The 20,284-nt window shown below is 35.7% G+C and overlaps 1 protein-coding gene across 2 annotated transcripts; it reads left to right on the top strand.

Annotated features, from left to right (window-relative positions):
- The first annotated feature begins 4,651 nt into the window (after positions 1-4,651).
- Positions 4,652-20,280, top strand: LOC140892215 (clustered mitochondria protein). Of its 2 annotated transcripts, none has more exons than XM_073301031.1 (29): positions 4,652-4,813; positions 5,367-5,566; positions 5,981-6,042; positions 6,239-6,428; positions 6,657-6,794; positions 6,893-7,049; positions 7,194-7,387; positions 7,484-7,585; positions 8,732-8,867; positions 8,970-9,098; positions 9,270-9,666; positions 9,946-10,050; positions 11,507-11,625; positions 11,992-12,100; positions 12,259-12,393; positions 13,415-13,543; positions 13,628-13,798; positions 13,950-14,036; positions 16,091-16,225; positions 16,448-16,597; positions 16,675-16,743; positions 17,207-17,365; positions 17,710-17,766; positions 17,846-17,886; positions 17,988-18,107; positions 18,520-18,829; positions 18,903-19,010; positions 19,147-19,218; positions 19,412-20,280. In XM_073301031.1, the coding sequence occupies exons 2-29, from the start codon at positions 5,374-5,376 to the stop codon at positions 19,865-19,867; spliced, it is 4,230 nt and encodes a 1,409-aa protein (XP_073157132.1). In that variant the 5' UTR covers positions 4,652-4,813; positions 5,367-5,373; the 3' UTR covers positions 19,868-20,280. The 2 variants fall into 2 exon arrangements, with proteins under 2 accessions (XP_073157132.1, XP_073157133.1); XM_073301032.1 differs by having other exon boundaries at positions 5,372-5,566.
- Positions 20,281-20,284: the final 4 nt, after the last annotated feature.

Raw genomic sequence — 20,284 nt, forward strand, 5'->3', positions numbered from 1 at the left:
GAGTTGAGTTTTTCAGCTCGCTCGATCGGTAGACTTTAACCGATCGAGCGAGGTGCAAGTTAATTTTTTATTTTTTTTAATTTGGTTTGAGTATTCTTTTAAATATATGATTACATGTTTATTAATCGTTAATTGCCCTAAGATGAGATTAGCAACCCGAGGTCCCCACAGTTGTTTTGTTTTTTCTCGTCTCGTAGATCTATTGAAATGATACGTCCGTATATATCATTATCTAAGTAAGGATGATGATACTATACTAACCTTTTTGTTGTGCTGGTACGACATGTTATCACATTATAATTTGGTCCCAAATAATTTTGCAATATGGTCCGTTGTCATTTTTTATAATTATTATATTACCTCGATGTACCGATATTAAGAGATAAGGTATGATGATTTGTGTCTGAGTTTGGTGAAGCATTTGATCTACGTACCGTGGTTAATTTGCTGAAAAATGGATATTATGTATCAGAGTCATCTCTCACACCATGTGTGATGTTACTACGATTGTGTTTTGAGTAATTATCGTTGTGGCTATTTTTGGTATAAATAATTTCACAAAATTTATAGGTATATTTGTGAGATATATATCTCTTACTTCTCTACTGAAATATTACTTTTCACCATATATGTGGATTGAGTCGACTTTTTTTTTTCGGATACCTATCCAATTATATATTTGTAGTCCATTTCAATATGTCATCATTTCGTTTTGCATGTGCCACCAACCAATCTCTCTTTCTCACCCCACCGTAATTTTTTTAATCTTTGAAGATCCTTTATCCGTGATTTGCCGATCTCTAAAAAAAGTTTTTCCTTCATTTTGGTTCAAGTCTTTTTCGAAATCTAGCAAACAGAATTTCATTAGTCTAATTCAAAACCTTATAATAAACGTCGACTCTCGAGCGATCTTATAACCACATCCAAATAATGTGGAAAGATCTTTATTTATGACTATGAGGAGTCGTATGAGGTGAAAATCTCATGCGCGATTCTGTTCAGTTGTGCGGTAGCGCAAAGGGTGCGATAGCAATAGGAGAAAGACTAAGAAAAGTATTTCCGAGTTCTGCCAGTCTTGTGGATCTAGGGTTTTTCTGTCGTAGCCACCTATGCCCTACCCGAAGGGGCGGTGGTTCTAAAGAATCACTCTTCATTCCATGGAGAATGAAAAATTAAAGGTTGATCAGGTCTACTTCCGTCTGATTCGAATTTAGTAGTTGAATATGTTTCTTTTATTTTGGACATTATCTGCTCCGGAGAAATTGATGTTTTCTCACTCTAGCTAGGGATAATAATTGGATTTCTCTGTCAATCGAGGATAAATTTTTTCTCCGTTCACTAAACAAGGGTGGTCATTCCACTCAACGGTAAGCACTATTGTTAGCGAAGCTAGCTTCAGGGTAACAAGTCGATAGACTTGTTTATTATTGAGATAGAGTGTTATGTCAATAAGCTAGTTTTCATATAGGGCTGATCTTGTTTACTCAGATTCCTTCTGGTACTGCTTTCAGCCAACTAGCTCATTGAAGCCTTGCCTTCTAGCTTTTTCCCTCGGCTCGGATCATAGAACTGCCTTGTCCCGATTGAACTGGAATTGGATAAAGACCGGAGACATACTTTCCTGAATGCAAGCTTCAAGCAGTACATCCTGCTAACTACACACTACTATAAGAAAGAACTTGTTGGTAGGGACATGAAATCACATTTAGGAATGATCTTTTCCACATGGCACGAAGGCAGCTATGCATCGATTGCCGCCGAAGAGCCTACTACCGATAGAATGAAAGAGTTTATTACTTTGTTGTGTATTTCGGAATGGACACACTGAAAACCATTTGACCTCATCGAGCACTCAACAGCTTCCTAAGGCGCACTCGCTCATTAGTCGTAAGACTAAAACACTCCTCTATCCATCTATCAAGCCCTGATAGTCTTTACTTACACATAAGAATGAGATGAATATAATGAGATTTCAAGGCAAAATAAGGAATGCCCCAAACCCCTTGTTATATTAGTTAGCCCTCCTTCCATGGTACCTGTACACTTTGAATCAAGGCTACACCTCTCCTCAAGAAAGAGTTCATTAACTCCGCTGGCAGATGCTTTTCAACAGCTGTCTAATGATCATTTCTGTTCTATCAAATGCATGAGGTGAAGGAGCTTGTATTCCTTTTGTTGGCATCCCATTGATAAGATTTAATATTATCGACTTATCGTATATATCACATAATTACAAACTCCATTATTTATCGTTGAATATTGTTGTTTTAATAATAAATGTTTGCTCACCTTTTTGCGATGGTTCATGTTTTCATTCCATAGTTGGATATCTACAACACGTGTAAGAAGGTGTAGATGTTGTAGAGCTTGGATATTAGAGTTGCGTGTAGTCCAAGTAAAATAATATCATTAACGACATAAATATTGCATGTCATTACGAGGATTATACACATGAATCATATCGACACAATATGCATCTAAAATCTCATATATTTTTTGTATGTTGTGTTTTATTTTAGTAATACATGTGTTATTCATCGTTATCGGGAAAATTAGCATTTTAGTCCTGTATGTTGGTTTCATTTTGGTTTTGTTCCTGTATATTGGCTTGTTTTGAAAAAAATCCTGTAACTTTGTTTTTATTTTGGATTTAGTCCTACATGTTGATTGTTTTGGTTTTGGTCCTATAAGTTGACTTAATTTTTGATTTTGGTCCTATACGAAGTTATGTTTTGAAAAAAAGTACAGGAATTTGGATTTTTTTTGGATTTGGTCCTATTAGTTGACTTGTTTTTTTATTTTGGTCATGGAAAAGATACGATTTTGTCTAAATTAAGCTCGGTTAAGTTAGAATAAGCGCCTATGTTTTTTATTTTAAAATAATAAATTAAATTTAGAATTTAGAAGTTGACTTTCCAACTTCACCGCTTAAGCTTTTATAATAAATATTTTTTTATGATTTTATAATTAAATAAATTAGGTTTAAAATTTAGATGTTGACCTTCTAATTATTTTTTAAAATAATAATTATGTTCTAAAAGGTACAATAACTTGTTTTTTTTTTTTTTTTTTTTTTTTGTATTTTTCCTCCGTCGCCGAAACTGGAGGGAGCAGCAAAATTTTGCTTATTTGCAGTGTTCTAAAAAGCACGCTGAAGCGGCGATTAAGCGTGATAAAAGTGAAACATAACTTAAAAGCTCTGCTTTCGAGAAAAGCGAAACAAAAAAAGTCAACCATAGTTGAGAAAGATAAAAAAATATGTTAGAGTGTTACTTTTTAAAAGAACGAAAGTATGTTTTAAACATATTTTCAGTTTTTTAGCTAATTTTGTTAATTTAGGTTGAAACTTATTTATATGATCATTAATAGGTGCTAAGTGGGCGAACACTTAGTGCCAAATAAATAAAAAAATCGAAGTTACAGTTGAGAACGATATAAATGAATGTTTGTTTGTTACTTTTTAAAAGAACAAAAGTATGTTACATTTAATACATTAAATTAACATATTTTAGATTTTATTAAATTATTTAGATTAAAAAAAGTTTAAGCGTAAAAAAATATTTTTTTATTAGTTAGTTGTAATTATCTCAAACCAATAAGCAGATAAAACATGAAAAAATAAAAAAATATTAATTACAAAAATAATTAGAGATCAACTTCTAAATTTCAAAACATGATAACATACAGGACGAAAACAAAAAAACAAACCAACTTATAGAACCAAAACCAAAATAAGCCAACATATAGGACTAAATCCAAAAAAAAAAAATCGAGTTACAGGATCTTTTCCAAAACAAGCCAACATACAGGATAAAAACAAAAAAAAAGCCAACGTACATGACCAAAATGCTAATTTTCCCCATCGTTACCTATAGACAACAAAAAATAATCATAGTTATATTTGATTAATCAAATACAACTAAATCTATTGATCAAGAAACATATCATATGCGAAGCCCGACAATCGATCGAATGAGTTGATTCGATTCAATGATTTTTATTCGCGAATTAACCATATATATTTTCACTGATAGTGAGTGAATGTCTCCGTCTCAAAGAAAAGTTCATTAACAAGACATGAACTTTATTCGAATCATCCCCAACGTAAATAACAACCAGCACGTATGGGAAAGCCAACCTCAAAAAGGCCCAAAGCCTTTTCCGACTACATGCCTTTTTGTTTACAATATAATAAATAACAATCACAGTGTACAAAACAATGTCATTTAAAATGCCAATTAAAAGCTTTTTTTACCCTTTTTTTAAAACAATGCCAAAATCCTTTAGGTTAGTCTAAATGATTTATTTACAGTACAAAAAAAATCTGTCATTTTGAATCATTTTTAAGGGGAAAAACACTATATTCGAAAAAGCAATTATAATTTTATTTCATTTTTTATTAGAGGAAAGTCCCATGTAAAAAAAAGGACCTATTAATATGAATTTACCACTTTAAATATGTAGTGAATTTTGTGGAGACTTCCTTTTTTTCCCCCAAAAAAAGAAAAAAAAACACAAATATTATTAACAAATGTTTTTTAATTATATTATATTATATTATATTATATATATATATATATAAGTGTTTGTGTGTGTGTACGTAATATATATATGTATATGTCTATAAATATCAAATGACGAATAATTATTGAGTAGTGTAAAACTGGTCAAGAATCCGCCGTCTCTCAGCCATTCTCTCTTTGTTTACCTACTCCCCTAACTTAAAACCTCAGCAGCCCCGCAAACCCCACGTAAATAAACCGGGGAACAACGCCCTGCCGCTACTCGGGCAATCTAGCTTCGATTGTAATTGGTATTAATTTGCTACCATTTTTTTTTATTTGACCGATTCTGATTTTCCTTTCATGCTCGCTTGATACATGTATATACGAGGGTTTGTTTTTCGTTGGCTACCTTATGTGAGAGTTGTATAATGTATTCTGAGATAAGTGATGTTATTCAATGACCTGGTTGTTTGTTGCCATTATTTGTTCATTCACATTTGAATGATTTAATTAATGGGTTGTTCGAAGGGTATGCGTTTGGCTGATGCGGTATGGGACTTGAAGATGTTGTTAATGTTCCTTTAAATTTTTTTTTTTTGGGTTTTATTTGTTCTAAAGATTTTGTCAATTTTTTTTTTCTGGTTCAATGCGCATTCCTTGTTGGGAAAGTGAGAAAGCTGAAGTCTTGAAGTGTCCTGTTTCAAGCTCGACCTTTGTGTCCAGCTGGCTGTGTTTTGCTTTGATTCTCAGTAATGGTGGTTTCACCATCAAAGCTTGCTTTGAGAAATTTGATAATCCTTTCGTTTTATCAGAAAAATGTGCTTGTTACAAAATTTTAACGAGTGTATTTCCTGATGGAAGGGTAGAGATGGCCGGAAAGTCAAATAGGGGGAGGAATCGCAAAGGGTCAGCGGATCAACCTGTCTCTTCCAATCCCCCCTCGAATGATAGTCCGAAGGACACACATGCTAATGGTGATGCAAGCTCAAATGAATCAGCTGAACCAAAGTCTGATGTAAAGGACAAAGGAATTGCGTCCCACCAGCATCCATCAAAACAAGGTAATGCACAAGATGCTCCGATTTGGTGCTAATTGTAATAATGACAAGTTCACTCCATTTTTAGGACTGCGAAGTTGCACCACTTTTGATTTAAAAAGGAGCTGTATTGACTTTTTTCTCGCAGAGCTTTATCAAATAATAATAAGGAAATATTTTGCTTAGCAGAATCTGGGGACTATCGCATTACCCCAAGAAAAATCCTTCCCTTTTTTGGAGGGCCTCCTAAGTCCTATATGTATATTTTTCGCTTCATTCTACCGTTATGTTTCCCCAACTTGAATGGTTTTAATGCCACTTGGCTTATTGCAAAAGTCTGCTCATACAGATACACACAGTCACACATTAAAGGTGCACACTTTATTCGTGCATTCAATTTATAACGAACTTAATGATTGCTGTTTCCTTCTATTGCAGCTGAAGTTCATCTTTATCCTGTTTCTGTTAAAACACAAGGAGGCGAGAAGCTTGAGCTGCAAGTATGCTGGCGTACTTTTTTAGTTTGAATCTAGATATGTAGAATGTAGCAGTTTAACTTATTTCCTTCATATTCGCAATGGCTTCAGAAGTCAACGGCAGCTGTTTTTTAATCATACATATTTTGTTATCTTTCTTCAACTGACATTATAATTTTGTTTGAATCTACTTATCTCAAAATTCATCGGTGCTTTGTAGTTAAGTCCAGGAGATTCTGTGATGGATGTGAGACAATTTCTTCTTGATGCTCCAGAGACATGTTTCTGTACTTGTTATGATTTGCTATTGCATACAAAGGATGGTTCTGTTCATCATCTAGAAGATTATAATGAAATATGTGAAGTGGCTGATATTACAAGTGGGAGCTGCTTTTTGGAGATGGTTCCTGGTAATCTCATTGATATTTCCTGGTTTGTCTGGTCCGTGCTCAAGCATTAAATATTAACACTGACGTGGGTTGCTTACAAGTATTCTTAATTAATTAATTTGTATATGGTAAATATTGTTGCATGATATAATACATCACCTACTGTGGAAAATTCTGTGTGTAGCATCTTTTTTGTCACGGCATGCATTTGCTTGTTTCTGGTCTCTAACTTAAATCTGTTCCTTGCAGCATTATACGATGATCGATCTATCAGAGCACATGTTCATAGAACTAGAGAATTGATTTCTCTTTCGACTCTGCACTCCTCTTTGTCCACCACTCTTGCTCTGCAACATGAGATAGGCAAAAATGCATCTGGAAAGTCAGGTCCTCCCTTTACGCGTTCAGCCTCTATTTGTGTTGGTTTCTCATTTTAGTTCTTTTTGTATTTAATTCTCATTTGTGTACTTTTTTTCTATGTGTAGATGCTGCGAAAACTGAGGTGCCCGAACTTGATAATTTGGGTTTTATGGAAGTTGGTTCTGGTTCCCTAACTAATCTTTTGTCATCACCTTCTAAAGAGATTAAATGTGTGGAAAGTATTGTTTTCTCGTCATTGAATCCGCCTCCAAGCTACAGAAGGTTGTCCAATTTTGAAGCATTTTCACACTACCAGGGCTAATCGAACTTTATGAAGTTCACTTGTTCTCAAGATTTGACATTGTGAATTTTATTTCCTTCTGAAGTCCCATGCAAATTACTGAGTTTGTTTCTTGCTGCATGTAGGCTTTCTGGAGACTTACTTTATTTGGACATGGTAACTTTGGAAGGAAACAAATATTGCATTACTGGAACAACTAAAGCTTTCTACGTAAACTCCAGCCTTGGGAATGTACTTGATCCAAGGCCAAACAAATCCGCTTTCGAGGCAACAACTCTTGTTGGTCTTTTGCAAAAGATAAGCCCTAAATTCAAGAAAGGTACCACAGAATGACCTCTAACTGGCCTATTAATTTGTGCCTCAAAGTTTAATATCTAATGTTAGTATAACACTTTCATTTTCTTTCTTATTCAAGCTTTTCGCGAAATTTTGGAGCAGAAGGCCTCTGCGCATCCCTTTGAAAATGTTCAATCTCTATTACAACCAAATTCGTGGATTGGCTCATATCCTGTTCCTGGTATGTTCAAAATTTTGTAACAGTCATTTTGATTCTTATAAGTCATTAAGATTTATGAGATAGTGTATTTATATTTTCTTACTATTCTCCATGCTATGGACATTAATCATCTTACTCTTTGATTGGGCTGGTTGGGGGGTTGATAGTAAATCTTTAACTTAGTTGGGGCGTTGGTAGTTAATTTTTTAACTTAAAGGTATCAAGTCTTATGTTTTTCAACATGTTGACTCAGACCATCCCTAAGTTATCTTCAGTTCTTTTCTCAATCATCTCACTTCCCTTCTTGGACTATGTAATGGAACTTCTCATTTTCAAATTCTTATGAATAAAGTAAAAATTTTTTTGAAGGAGAAAAAAAAAGAAGTCAATTTTCACCTGAACTTTTGGGAAACGTTTTGTCCAATTATAAATCATCCCTAAAACTCTAATTCTGAAAGGCTTTTGGGATTGTGCTATTTTTATATTCCAAGCATCTTTCTCCATACCCTCAGGTTGATTTCAGCAAGGGAAGGTGTATTAGTAGGTCGTCTGTTTCTCAGATGTATAGCGTTTGAATTTATATAATTTATTTGATTAATTTTGTTTTTGCTCGTGTACACGAGCCAAAATTGCTTGAGCCTGATTGCATGCATTTTAGATGGCATTTCAATCATATTAAAGTATGGACCTGCATATTTTCATCTAGAGTTAACTTGATTTGCTGCTTTATATTAGACAAACTATGGTAGTATCTGGAGAAGATTCTTTACTGGAGATGGAGTCCTGGTGCTTGGATGATTTTACTAGAGAATAGAGATACATTTAATTTATGTTGGCTTTTATCCTAGTTGATTCATTTTGGTCTGTTGGTTATATAGTCATGTCAAGCGTAATCAACATTTTTATTTTCCCTTTTTGGTTAGTTTTAGAATGCACTTAATACATTACCATTCATTGGCTTCACTAAAATAAACATAGCTGAACCATTTTCCTCTTTTTCATTTTTATTGTCCTATTTGATCGTGGTGTTTGGATTTTCTTAACTTTCAATTGTCTCGATTTTGCGTGCAATTGAATTATTGCAATAGTTATGAACCGGTTTTGATTGCTATGTGTTTGTTTTATCTATTTTATCTCTGCAAGTCTCATGGATGGTGGTAATTTCAGATCACAAGCGCGATGCAGCTAGGGCTGAAAATTCTCTTACGCTTTCTTTTGGGAGTGAGTTAATTGGCATGCAAAGAGATTGGAATGAAGAGTTACAGTCTTGTCGAGAGTTCCCCCATGCTTCACATCAGGAAAGGTGCACATTTTTTGCATCTTTGCCCATTGATTGGCTACCTAGGTAATACTACCGTAAGATCAAGTGAATTCGAGTTGCTCACTGTCTGTATTACTATTGTAGGATTCTGAGAGATAGGGCTCTCTACAAAGTGACATCAGACTTTGTTGACGCTGCTACTAGTGGTGCTGTTGGGGTGATTAACAGATGTATTCCTCCTATTAATCCAACGGATCCAGAGTGCTTCCATATGTAAGTATTGAGTCGTATATGCTTGTGCCCTCTCTCTCTCTAGTCCTTTTGTGTGTTTTATTATCTCTCTGCAGTCTTTCGTATCTGAGCTTTTCCGCCTCCATTTTCCGCAGAACTTGCATTTAGGAATAATTTCTGTATCATTAATACTGGTTTATTGTTGTGACTCAGGTATGTTCACAACAACATATTTTTCAGTTTCGCGGTTGATGCGGATCTTGAACAACTATCCCGGAAGCAGTCATCTGAAGATAACTCTAAAACTGACAACATCGCCTCAGTGCAGAGTTCTTCTGAGAAGAAATATAACAATGTGCTCCAAGGAGCTTCTAGATTTTCTGATGCAGATGAGTCTGCTGTATGCGATACAGAAAATAGTAATGACATTGATGCCTTATCCCCTGATATCCCTGCAGAGGCCCAGTTAGCTGAAAGTGAACAGGCCACATATGCAAGTGCTAACAATGACTTGAGAGGCACCAAGGCATACCAAGAAGCTGATGTTCCGGGGTTGTACAATCTTGCTATGGCAATAATTGATTACCGAGGTCATAGAGTTGTAGCACAGGTGTGTATGCTCAAACATATCTTGATCAGAGAGCAGCGGGCTAAATAGAATTTAAGATGTCAGAGTCAAATAGAATAGATTTTTGGCTCGATTTTTAGGAAAAGGGAGCTTTCTGCCCTATCTGATGATCATCTCATGTGTGCTACCGTTACCATGCTTACAATGTTTTTATGTGAATATTTTAGTATCTTTTACAGAATTGATGCAATTAGATGCTTCTTCCCTTGCCTAATAATTCCTTTTGGGTTGTGTTATATCATTCGTTTTCGCTTCTTCCAGAGTGTCTTGCCGGGAATTCTTCAAGGTGACAAGTCTGAATCCCTTTTGTATGGTTCTGTTGACAATGGCAAGAAAATATGCTGGAGTGAAGATTTTCATTCCAAGGTATAAATAAGCTGTCTTTCTAGTGTGTTTTATTTTTTTTTTCTGTCCTAAAATCAGCATGTGTATATATCATATCTAGTTGAATACTCTATAGAGTTCTTCCAATAATATCAATTTATATTCGAATATTCACCATTCAAAATTTTATTCCTACCTTGCCTAGAAACACGCTCTCTAATTAACCGTTATCAATTCAAACAATCTCATGCGAGAGATAAAGATCTAATTTAATGATAGCAATCTAGTGAAAATGAAGAAGCTAAACGACACAAACTCAAGCATTTGCATTTAATCTAGTCAATTACTTTCACTAAAAATTGATACATTCAAAAAAAGGAAAATTAATAATATCAATTCCTTCAGATACTAGAGAGATCAAAAGTTACGGATTTGATATTTAATTAATTCAGCAGTAAATCATATCAACAAAATTAGGTGGCCAATCTAGCAATCAAATGAATAATCAATAATCATTAAAAGTCGAAAAACAATTGATACTCGAATATAAATCAAAATTATACATAAACATCAAATGTCACAAATTAATAAAATTCCAAGGTTTTGTATTCCTCAACAAAGAATTAAAATTTAGTCTCGCAAGGCCTTAAACTTTGTCAAGAAATAAAATTGTGAAAGCAAATAACAACTAAAAATGAAAATGGAAGTACAGAAGTCCTGCAAAGTAATTCTCCTATTTGCAAAAAATTAGTCCAATAAAATAGATATATCCTCTTAAATTCTTTCCTTATTCCATATTTCCGTATTTTTGTCTTCCTTCGAACTCCTTGATATTAATGTTCAAAGGTTGGGCCGAGTTCTTCTTGCAGTTCCCTTATTTCCAAGATTTGGTGAGATTTGACAGGGCACAGTTCTTTTATATTTTGCCTTGTTGGCTCGTGCTTCATTAATTAATTTCTTTCCTTAAGGTGTTGATTCACACCTCTCTATTATGCACCTTGACTTGTGTCGTTTTTCAGCTACAATTTGTTGTCTTATTTCTTCTTCAATACACGTATCGCATACCACTCAAAGCACAAGGTTTTGCTTCATGTTTGTTCATTGTTTCTCTCTCAATCAGAAGCGCCATTCTTTACTCTTTCCCCTTTTTTTCGCTTCTTGTTTCTGCAGTTCAGTCTTAACAAATTCTCGTGCTTCACGCGGCTATACCTTCAGTTTGTACTTGAACACCTTTTGCTCACCAATTGATATTTTTACCTTTCTTCCCTTGCGGTATGAAACCGGTGTGCCAAACATATCCGAATTCATCTATTTTTCTGCCGTTTCTTACCTTTCAAGTGTATGCAGTCAAGAATCATGATTAAAACAATTAAAACTCCCATCTCAATAAATTAACTGAAATAAATATGTTAAAATATAAACTCTTCACATCTTATCTAATCAATAATTTTCGTATTAATGCATTAATCTGAAGTACATTATCTTTATCTTTATTTAGGTACTAGAAGCTGCCAGACGTCTTCATCTGAAGGAGCATACTGTTCTGGATGGATCTGGTAAAGTTTTCAAGCTAGCTGCTCCTGTTGAGTGTAAGGGAATAGTCGGTAGTGATGACAGGTGAGATTTTCTCCTTCAAAATTATGTTGTAAATCCTCTATGTAGCTTCTGGCAGAGATATTTTCCTTTGTGAAATAATCCAACATTTCATGCAAATACATCATTATTGGTAGATTTCTGGATGAATAGATCAATTCCATTTATCTTGTAAGCTCTTGTTTAAGACCTGTGACATTTTCAGGCCACACGTTGGAGCCATTTTTTTGTTGATATTTGAATCTTCTTTCTTTTTCATTGGTCTGGAGGGTGGTTGGGTATGTGAGCTTGTTTAGGGACTGATGCGTGCGGTTGTGATTTCACATTAATCTTTCCTGCTTCATTACTTTTTCTGCTTTATCACGTTTTGGGTCGTGATGTTGTGTTCAGACATTATCTTTTGGACTTGATGAGAGTCACTCCACGTGATGCAAATTATATGGGGCCAGGTTCCAGATTTTGCATTTTGAGACCTGAACTGATAACTGCATTTTGCCATGTAAGATCTTGAACTAATTACTGCCTTTTTACCTTGTAGGATCCTGAACTAATAACTGCCATTGGCCATTCTAGATTATACTTTTTGTTAATTAGCATATATTCTGAAATATTTGGATATTGTGGATTCCTAAGTTTTTGGATGATTTAATTGAGTAGGCTGAAGTGGCTGAAAATTCTGAACGTGGGGTTGCCTCTGAAGAGACTACGATTGCCTCTGAAGAATCAAGCATTAGTAATGCTGAAGAAGTGAATAAAGCCAAGGAAAGTGCAACATCAAATAGTGACGCACAGGTAAATGTTTTGTGGGAGCGTTCTGAATTTGCATGTAAATGCGTGTTAACCAAATTGATGTGTCCTACCACATTGTCCGGGCACGTGCCAGCTTACAGTCCTGCTTATCAAAAGCAGCTGAAGCAAGTGACCTTGACCTTAAAGTTTGCTGGTCAAAATTGCAAAAGAAAATGTTATGCCCGGGACCAACATTTCAAAACCACGTTTTTGATCAAAATACATGTACCATAAATACCATATTCTGTGATTGGCCGAAAATCAGAAGGATAACAACTCGCATTTAGTGATCATAAGAGTTGTCGTATATATATAAATGAAATAGGTGTACAGTAATGTAAATATGTCATGTAGATTTTAACTTGATTTTCCCAAGTCTTAGCTAGTTGCTGCAAAATTATAGAACCTCACATCTGAGATGAGCTCTGGACAGACTGCAATTTAGGACCTAATTCTACTACATTCTAATGTGTGCATTTCTAACTTCTGCAACATTGTAGATCACAACTGCGATAACCACTGAACAGACTGCAATCTAGGTTGCATGGCCTTTAGATTATTATTACCTGTTAAAATTTGAACTTGGACTTAACTCAACCCCAGAACCTAGGTCAAGGGGAGGTATATTATACTCCCACGATATTTACCCTACCAAGTGGGATACAGTTAACACACCTACACACCCCTCTGACGCCCAGGAATGAAACGACTGGAGCGTGGATATATTAATTGGTGGCCCAACTATGGGACGGGTGGCCCATCGGTGGGCCTGAGCTCTGATACCATGTTAAAATTTGGACTTGGACCTAACTCAACCCCAGAATCTAGCTCAAGAGGAGAGAATTGTCCTTGTCTATATATTAAACTCCCAGGATGTTTATGCAACCGATGTTTGACACATAATACACCAACATTACCTAATTTTACTACTGTACGTTGTGTTTACTGTGGCTTATATTCCTGATTTAAGTGTTTTGTAGTTTCCTATTTCTGGTGACATATGATTGTGAATGGGTTGCTGCAGGCTGTGGAAAATGGGGTAAAGAAACACTTACAAGAAAGTGGTTCTCATTCTGAAAGTAAAGATGCAAAAAGTGAGATATTATTCAATCCCAATGTTTTTACTGAATTTAAGCTTGCTGGGAATCAAGAGGTATCTTGTGATTTTTATAGCTCACCTTTTATTTCACCAAATGCCTGGAAATTTTGTTGATGTTCCACCCACAACATTTCTTAGGAGATCACCGCAGATGAGGAGCATGTGCGGAAAGCAAGTTTACATCTTAAAGATGTCATACTACCTAAATTCATTCAAGATCTTCGTAGTCTTGAGGTTTCACCAATGGATGGGCAAACTTTAACTGAAGCTCTTCATGCCCACGGGATTAACGTTCGTTACATCGGAAAGGTAATAATAAGTTCTGGATGGGTTCTCAATTCCCTTTTATGATCACATGCATGGGTTTTTTTTGTAGCTTTATGGGGGAAATTAAGGTTTATCGCGCAGGGATATCTTGCTAACTTCGACTGGCTGATGTTTTTTTGAATTGGTGCTACAGGTTGCCGAAGGGACCAAAGACATGCCTCACTTATGGGATCTTTGTTCTACCGAGATCGTTGTCAGATCTGCAAAGCATATTATCAAGGTGAGCGTCTATTTAATAATGAAATTCTGTATCTTTCTTGGAAATGGGGTTGCTTATGCTGTGTTGTATATGTTTATCCATGATTGCAGCTGCTGATGAATAATTGATGGCCAACAACTTTGTTGTCCTCAACTCTTAAAATTACATTATTTTATTTATGAGTAATCAACCCCACCATTTACCCCCTAAACTACAAATTGTGTATCTGTTCTCACCTTTTTACCCAAACCTAACTTCAAATTGACGGTGTATTGGGTGTTTCTTGTCCAACTATTCTTCCATCAAACAATTAGTTAAATATCATGGAAATGAAAAACTTGTTCTGAATGGCAAAAGAAATGGTGACCGTGATTCAATCTGATTCCATATTAAATGAAAAATAATAAAAGTAAATTGAATTTATTAACATGGAGTTAGTTGTGTTGTATTAAAACAGAAATTCTAAAAAAAAAGCAGAAATGAAGTCATAGTTTTATGCGATGTCATTAAAGCACTCGTATTTAGTAATTGCTGTTTACGTGTTTTCTGCAGCCTACAATCTAGACTGTTTTAAAATATTTTTCTCCTTTTAATTTGATTGAATAATCGGATTGAAATTAAATTTGCAAATCTTTTCCTTTGCATGTATAATTGAATAAAATTTGTGTCCCCTTATATCTTTGCGAATGAAGGAAAAACCTCTAGAAGAAAAACACTGGGGATACCTGAATGCCTCAAAACAGATTTTACTGTATATTTCATTCTATCAGTTTGGTACAAGGTGAGTTTGCATGGAGAATCGCCACTATAGAATTGAAGTAAAACAGCGTGTTCAGAAACTATTTGGTGAAGTCTTGAGAGATTGAGGGTAAAATATCGTTCCACCACACTTTAGATCCAGGCTATGACTGATAGTAGGCTTCTTTGTGAGGAGCTGTTGATTTTGGCCAAGACTAATTAACTTCATTATTGAATGGAAACTATTCTTCTTTCTCCCTGGTTGCCTTTGGAGACTTGGCCCAAAATGTGGTATACTGTCATGTGAGTGTTACTTCAAACCTCATGATTTTTAGTCGACGTTCTAGGGTTTTGGCACAGTTAATAACATGAGGCAAACTTATGGGAATTGGACGTGCCACATCACTTGTCCTTTGTATTATAGCATCCCAGTGATTCTGTTAATTCTTTTGGAGTAAGATCGCCTTAAATCTCTTAGTCTTGTCATATTTCAATTATGAGTGCACACTCTCGAGTTCCATTATCATTTGTCATTTACCTCTATTCACTATCGTGGAGGAAATAACTGAAAGAACGAAAATTGTAAAAATTGAATTTGGATGTTAAATACTCCAGTGCTTAAATTTATCACTGATAAGGTCATGAGATCCTTTTGGTAATACTATGGTCACAATGAATTCACCGAAATTGATATGACCACACAGTTGTCATTTCATTATTCGCCTATATTGCAGCCTGCCTTTTCTTTATTCATCTCACATATATGGCGATAAACAATAATAGAGTGATAATGGATTATGACGCTGAAGTATGACGCCAGTTATACATCTAGTATATCATTGAGTAACTCACAGTCCCACATTGTGCAATTCAACACTCAGGGATGCGACATTGACCTTCCACACTCATGTTCATCTATTCTTCTTTGTTGCTAGGGTTGAAATTATGCTGTTTGCTCAACTTTTGCTCCTTGTTAGTACTAATGTGTTTTGAGATGAATGGTTTACTCATTCTTTTATTTAACAATAATATAAGTAGTTGTTCTTGAGCTCTTGGCATGGTTTTCTTTTGAGGAACCACGCCACGATTCACTTGTTTTCCTTCTTACAATGTATGACATTTTATGGTGCCATTGATGTTTGGGATGATTTTGTATTCTGAATTTGTTCTGATTCTCATGAATGATTAGGAGTCAAAGATATTACCTGGAGTTAGGTTTTTACCACTGCTAAATTTCTTTTATCTGTATACTCTCTTTTCAAGGGCTAGATTTTTTGATTGTTATGCAGCAATGAAGTTTACCTAATCATTACAACCTCTATTCTTTGGACCTGCAGGACATCTTAAGAGATACAGAGGATCACGATCTTGGGCACGCAGTGTCACATTTTCTCAACTGTTTTTGTGGAACTGTGCAGTCTGTCCCTGCTAAAGGTGTTGCAAACAGCACACCTCCCAAAAACCAGAAGAAGGTAGTGAAACATTACCTCGATCTTCTCAATGCTTGTTATGCCTTGTTATTCTTTTCACTCTCTTGATCTAGAAATTCTATCTAGGTGTTTCCTGCTTCTTTTTTAGATAAAAAACTTTCATTGGCTATATGTATTAATACAGATGTTAGCTGTATGTTGTTATTTGGCGCATTAGTCAAATTGTGTCCATTATCCTGACTTCCATAATTGCAAATTTCAAAGGTTCATACAGGCCATCATGTATCTAGTAAGTCGCCCAAGGCACAAACCAAGTTTAGAGTGAATGCGAGGAAGAAACAGTCCTTGTATTTGAGCACCACCTCTGAAAGTTTGTGGTTTGACATCCAGGAATTTTCAAAACTCAAATATCAGGTATCTTTGTCTTTCTTGATTTATTCTGCATCTCTGTTGGTGGGAACCATTTTTGTTGATATTATTTGAATGTGCAGTTCGAGATGCCAAAAGATGCGAGGCTGAGGGTGAGGAAAATTTCCGTAGTCCGAAATCTTTGCCAAAAGGTAACAATTTTTAGATGATTGGGAATATATTTGAGTTTCATTCTCCAAATGGTGCAAGTATCACAGTTTATTTGTTGGGAGATGGACATGATTGCATGCTATATGTTGGCTTATCTATTCACTCTTCACATAAGTTTTTGAATCAATCGATGTATTTCCAGGGGACAGCATGTGATCAATGGGGAAATCCCTGTTCTAATAGAAATATAACGTATATTATATGTATATTTACCATAGGGATGTGGAAGCTGTCTAGTTGTATGTGTTATTTTTTTGCTTTTGAAGCAGCGAGCTATATGTCGACATTGAATTTATTCAAGAAAGTAGAATTTGTTGTAAATTGCAGTGAAAGTTCTCTGTCTTTGCCCTTGTCAGTACCATTTCAATTGGTCAAGTATTTCCATTGTGCTCATGAAATAGCACTAAGCCTGTATTTATTCATATGATTATCTTTTTTTAATAGGTCGGAATTACCCTTGCTGCTCGCAAGTTTGATCTGGATTCCTCAACGCCTTTCCAAGTTGCAGATATATTGAATCTTCAACCTGTGATGAAGCATTCCATTCCAGTTTGTTCAGAAGCCAAGGAACTCGTTGAGACCGGAAAGATTCAATTAGCAGAGGTAATAACATGTCAGCACTTAGCAGAAAAATATTACTTGTAGGTAACTAAATTTGCAGTGCCAGGTAGCATGTGTGTTTGTCCTCAGATTAACATTTTTCTATGTGATTGAAGATTGTTTTTTGATAACTTGTGTGATATTTTGGAAACAGGTCGAAAATCATCCATCTTGATACTTTTATTTAAAAAATTGTACCTGGTTATGCTCTATCCTTTTGTTGTTGTAATGTGTTGAGTGATCAGAATTTCACCATCTTCCTGGAAAATAATTTGAATCTCTGCGATCGAGAGCTCGTGTTGGACTTGTTAGCATGAAAAATTATAAATTTTTTATTGCTTTTTCAGGGAATGCTTAGCGAGGCATACACACTATTTTCTGAGGCTTTTGCTATACTCCAGCAGGTGATCATTTAATCTTTGACTAGTCTGTTGTCACTCATTGTTTTATTCATTATGATCATGTACGAACATAAAAACGCAGGTTACTGGTCCAATGCATCGAGAGGTTGCTAATTGTTGCCGGTAATTATTGTTGAACTGTATCATCAAAACATTATCCTTGCGTATAGCGTTGAATTTACTTATGCTAGTTCTACCATATAACATCGATGTTTTATCATCAGATACTTGGCGATGGTTTTATATCACGCTGGAGATATGGCTGGAGCCATCATGCAACAGCACAAGGAACTAATTATTAATGAACGTTGCCTTGGGCTGGACCATCCTGACACTGCTCACAGGCATATCATTTACCTTTGTATTCATTTACTATGTTATACTATGTTATACATTATCACCATCCTGACACTGCTCACAGGCACAATTCCGCTCTCCAAGGATCCGCCACAGCCCATTTTTATCACTGTTTGTTCAGCTGATTTATTCAGCTGGCTGAGTTTGGTTACCAGTCACTCAGGGGATGAATTAAATACTCTGATGAAATTACTATAAGGATGATGATAATGATTTTTCTTAATGTTGTAATTAATCATTGTTTGAAATTATATTTTCCATTCATCTGAAAGAGGACAAATTGCCTACGGGTAGAATGATATGCTAGATGCTTCTATGCTACAATACCCTCTTGGTTGTTTTATACCCTTCATTACTCTCGTAACCTTGCATTGCTTATGCATGTTGTATTTGCTGCAGTTATGGGAATATGGCTCTGTTCTACCATGGTCTCAACCAGACAGAGCTTGCATTGCGCCATATGTCAAGGGCGTTGCTCCTCTTAGGTTTGTCATCTGGCCCAGATCACCCTGATGTTGCTGCTACTTTTATAAATGTCGCGATGATGTACCAAGACATTGGAAAGATGGATACTGCCCTTCGATACTTGCAAGAAGCTTTAAAAAAGAATGAAAGACTGCTAGGAGAGGAGCATATTCAAACTGCTGTGTGTTATCATGCTTTGGCAATTGCATTTAACTGCATGGGTGCCTTCAAACTTTCTCACCAGGTTGAATATCTTTTTAGTGAACTTTGATAATGCAATTCGCTATCCTTATATTTAAACTTCGATATCATCACAGCATGAGAAGAAAACATATGATATTCTTGTGAAACAACTTGGAGAGGACGATTCCAGAACAAGGGATTCTCAGAACTGGATGAATACATTCAAGATGCGTGAGGCTCAGGTTATTTCTGTTTACCTGTTAATCTGTTGTTGCCGCATTGTTATTTATATATATTTGTTTTCCTGCCATGTAACTAATAAATAAAATATGGATTAAAACCTATTGAGAGAAAATAACATGGTTTACATGCCGACAGATGAATGCACAAAAGCAGAAAGGTCAGGCTTTGAATGCTGCTTCTGCTCAAAAGGCTATTGATATTCTCAAGGTATTTGTTCATCTCACATATTTTCTTGTTTGAGCTCGTTCTCCATGTTTCTTCTTTACATCTATCCTCAATTATTTGATCGCACAAAAAAAAATAAATGAAGTTGATATCTTAGTTTGCTCTTGGTTAAGACTATGGACCTCTTGGAAGCAACCTTTGCAAATTTTTTATTCACGTTATATGCATATACCAGGCTCATCCGGACTTGATACAAGCATTTCAAGCGGCTGCCGGTGGCAATGGTGCCGCTGCAAATAAATCATTCAACAGTGCCATCATCGGTGAAGCCCTGCCGAGAGGGAGGGGTGTTGATGAAAGAGCAGCTCGAGCTGCTGCCGAAGCACGAAAGAAAGCAGCGGCCAGAGGTCTTTTGACTCGCCCTCATGGAGTTCCTGTCCAGGCTTTACCACCACTCACTCAGTTCCTTAACATTATAAATTCAGGGACGTCCCCTGATGCTGTAGACAACAACGCACCAGATGCGGAAAAGAAAGAAGCCAGCTCTAACATTATAAACGGAAAGCCAGATTCCAAAGAGAATGTATTGAAACCAGGTCAACAAGACCAGGATCCACCAGTTGGATTAGGATCAGGGTTGGCTGCTTTGGATGCCAAGAAGCAGAAATCTAAAGCCAAAGTCACATCTTGACTTGAGTCTTGCGGTGAAGTTCGTGAGGCTCCCCTTTTGTCGTTGACTTGGGTGTGGTATCGATAAGAAACAGAGTCTTGTTTTACGCCCTGGGAATCGAGTTACAGGCTCCCTTTGTGCACTCCGGTTCAAGAAATGGAACGACACAGAGAGACATGGCTGTGTTCTCTTTCTGATATCATCTATTCTTTCAATAATCGTGCTCCTGAAAATACCGCTTCAGGAAGAATTTGTGTCAAACTATTGAGTTATGAGAAAAAAAATATGTAATGTCATTAGAACAAATTACATATGGAAACATCTTCCTTGATTTTTGTTTTCTGAAACTTGAAATAGATTTTCTCTTTTTTTAGTGGAAAACGTGAAAAATAATGTTTTTTCAAAGAAAAAATGTGATTGTTTTGGGTGTCCGTTATC

Source organism: Henckelia pumila, chromosome 3, assembly GCF_033568475.1.
Source record: "Henckelia pumila isolate YLH828 chromosome 3, ASM3356847v2, whole genome shotgun sequence".
In the NCBI taxonomy this organism is placed as follows: Eukaryota; Viridiplantae; Streptophyta; class Magnoliopsida; order Lamiales; family Gesneriaceae; genus Henckelia; species Henckelia pumila.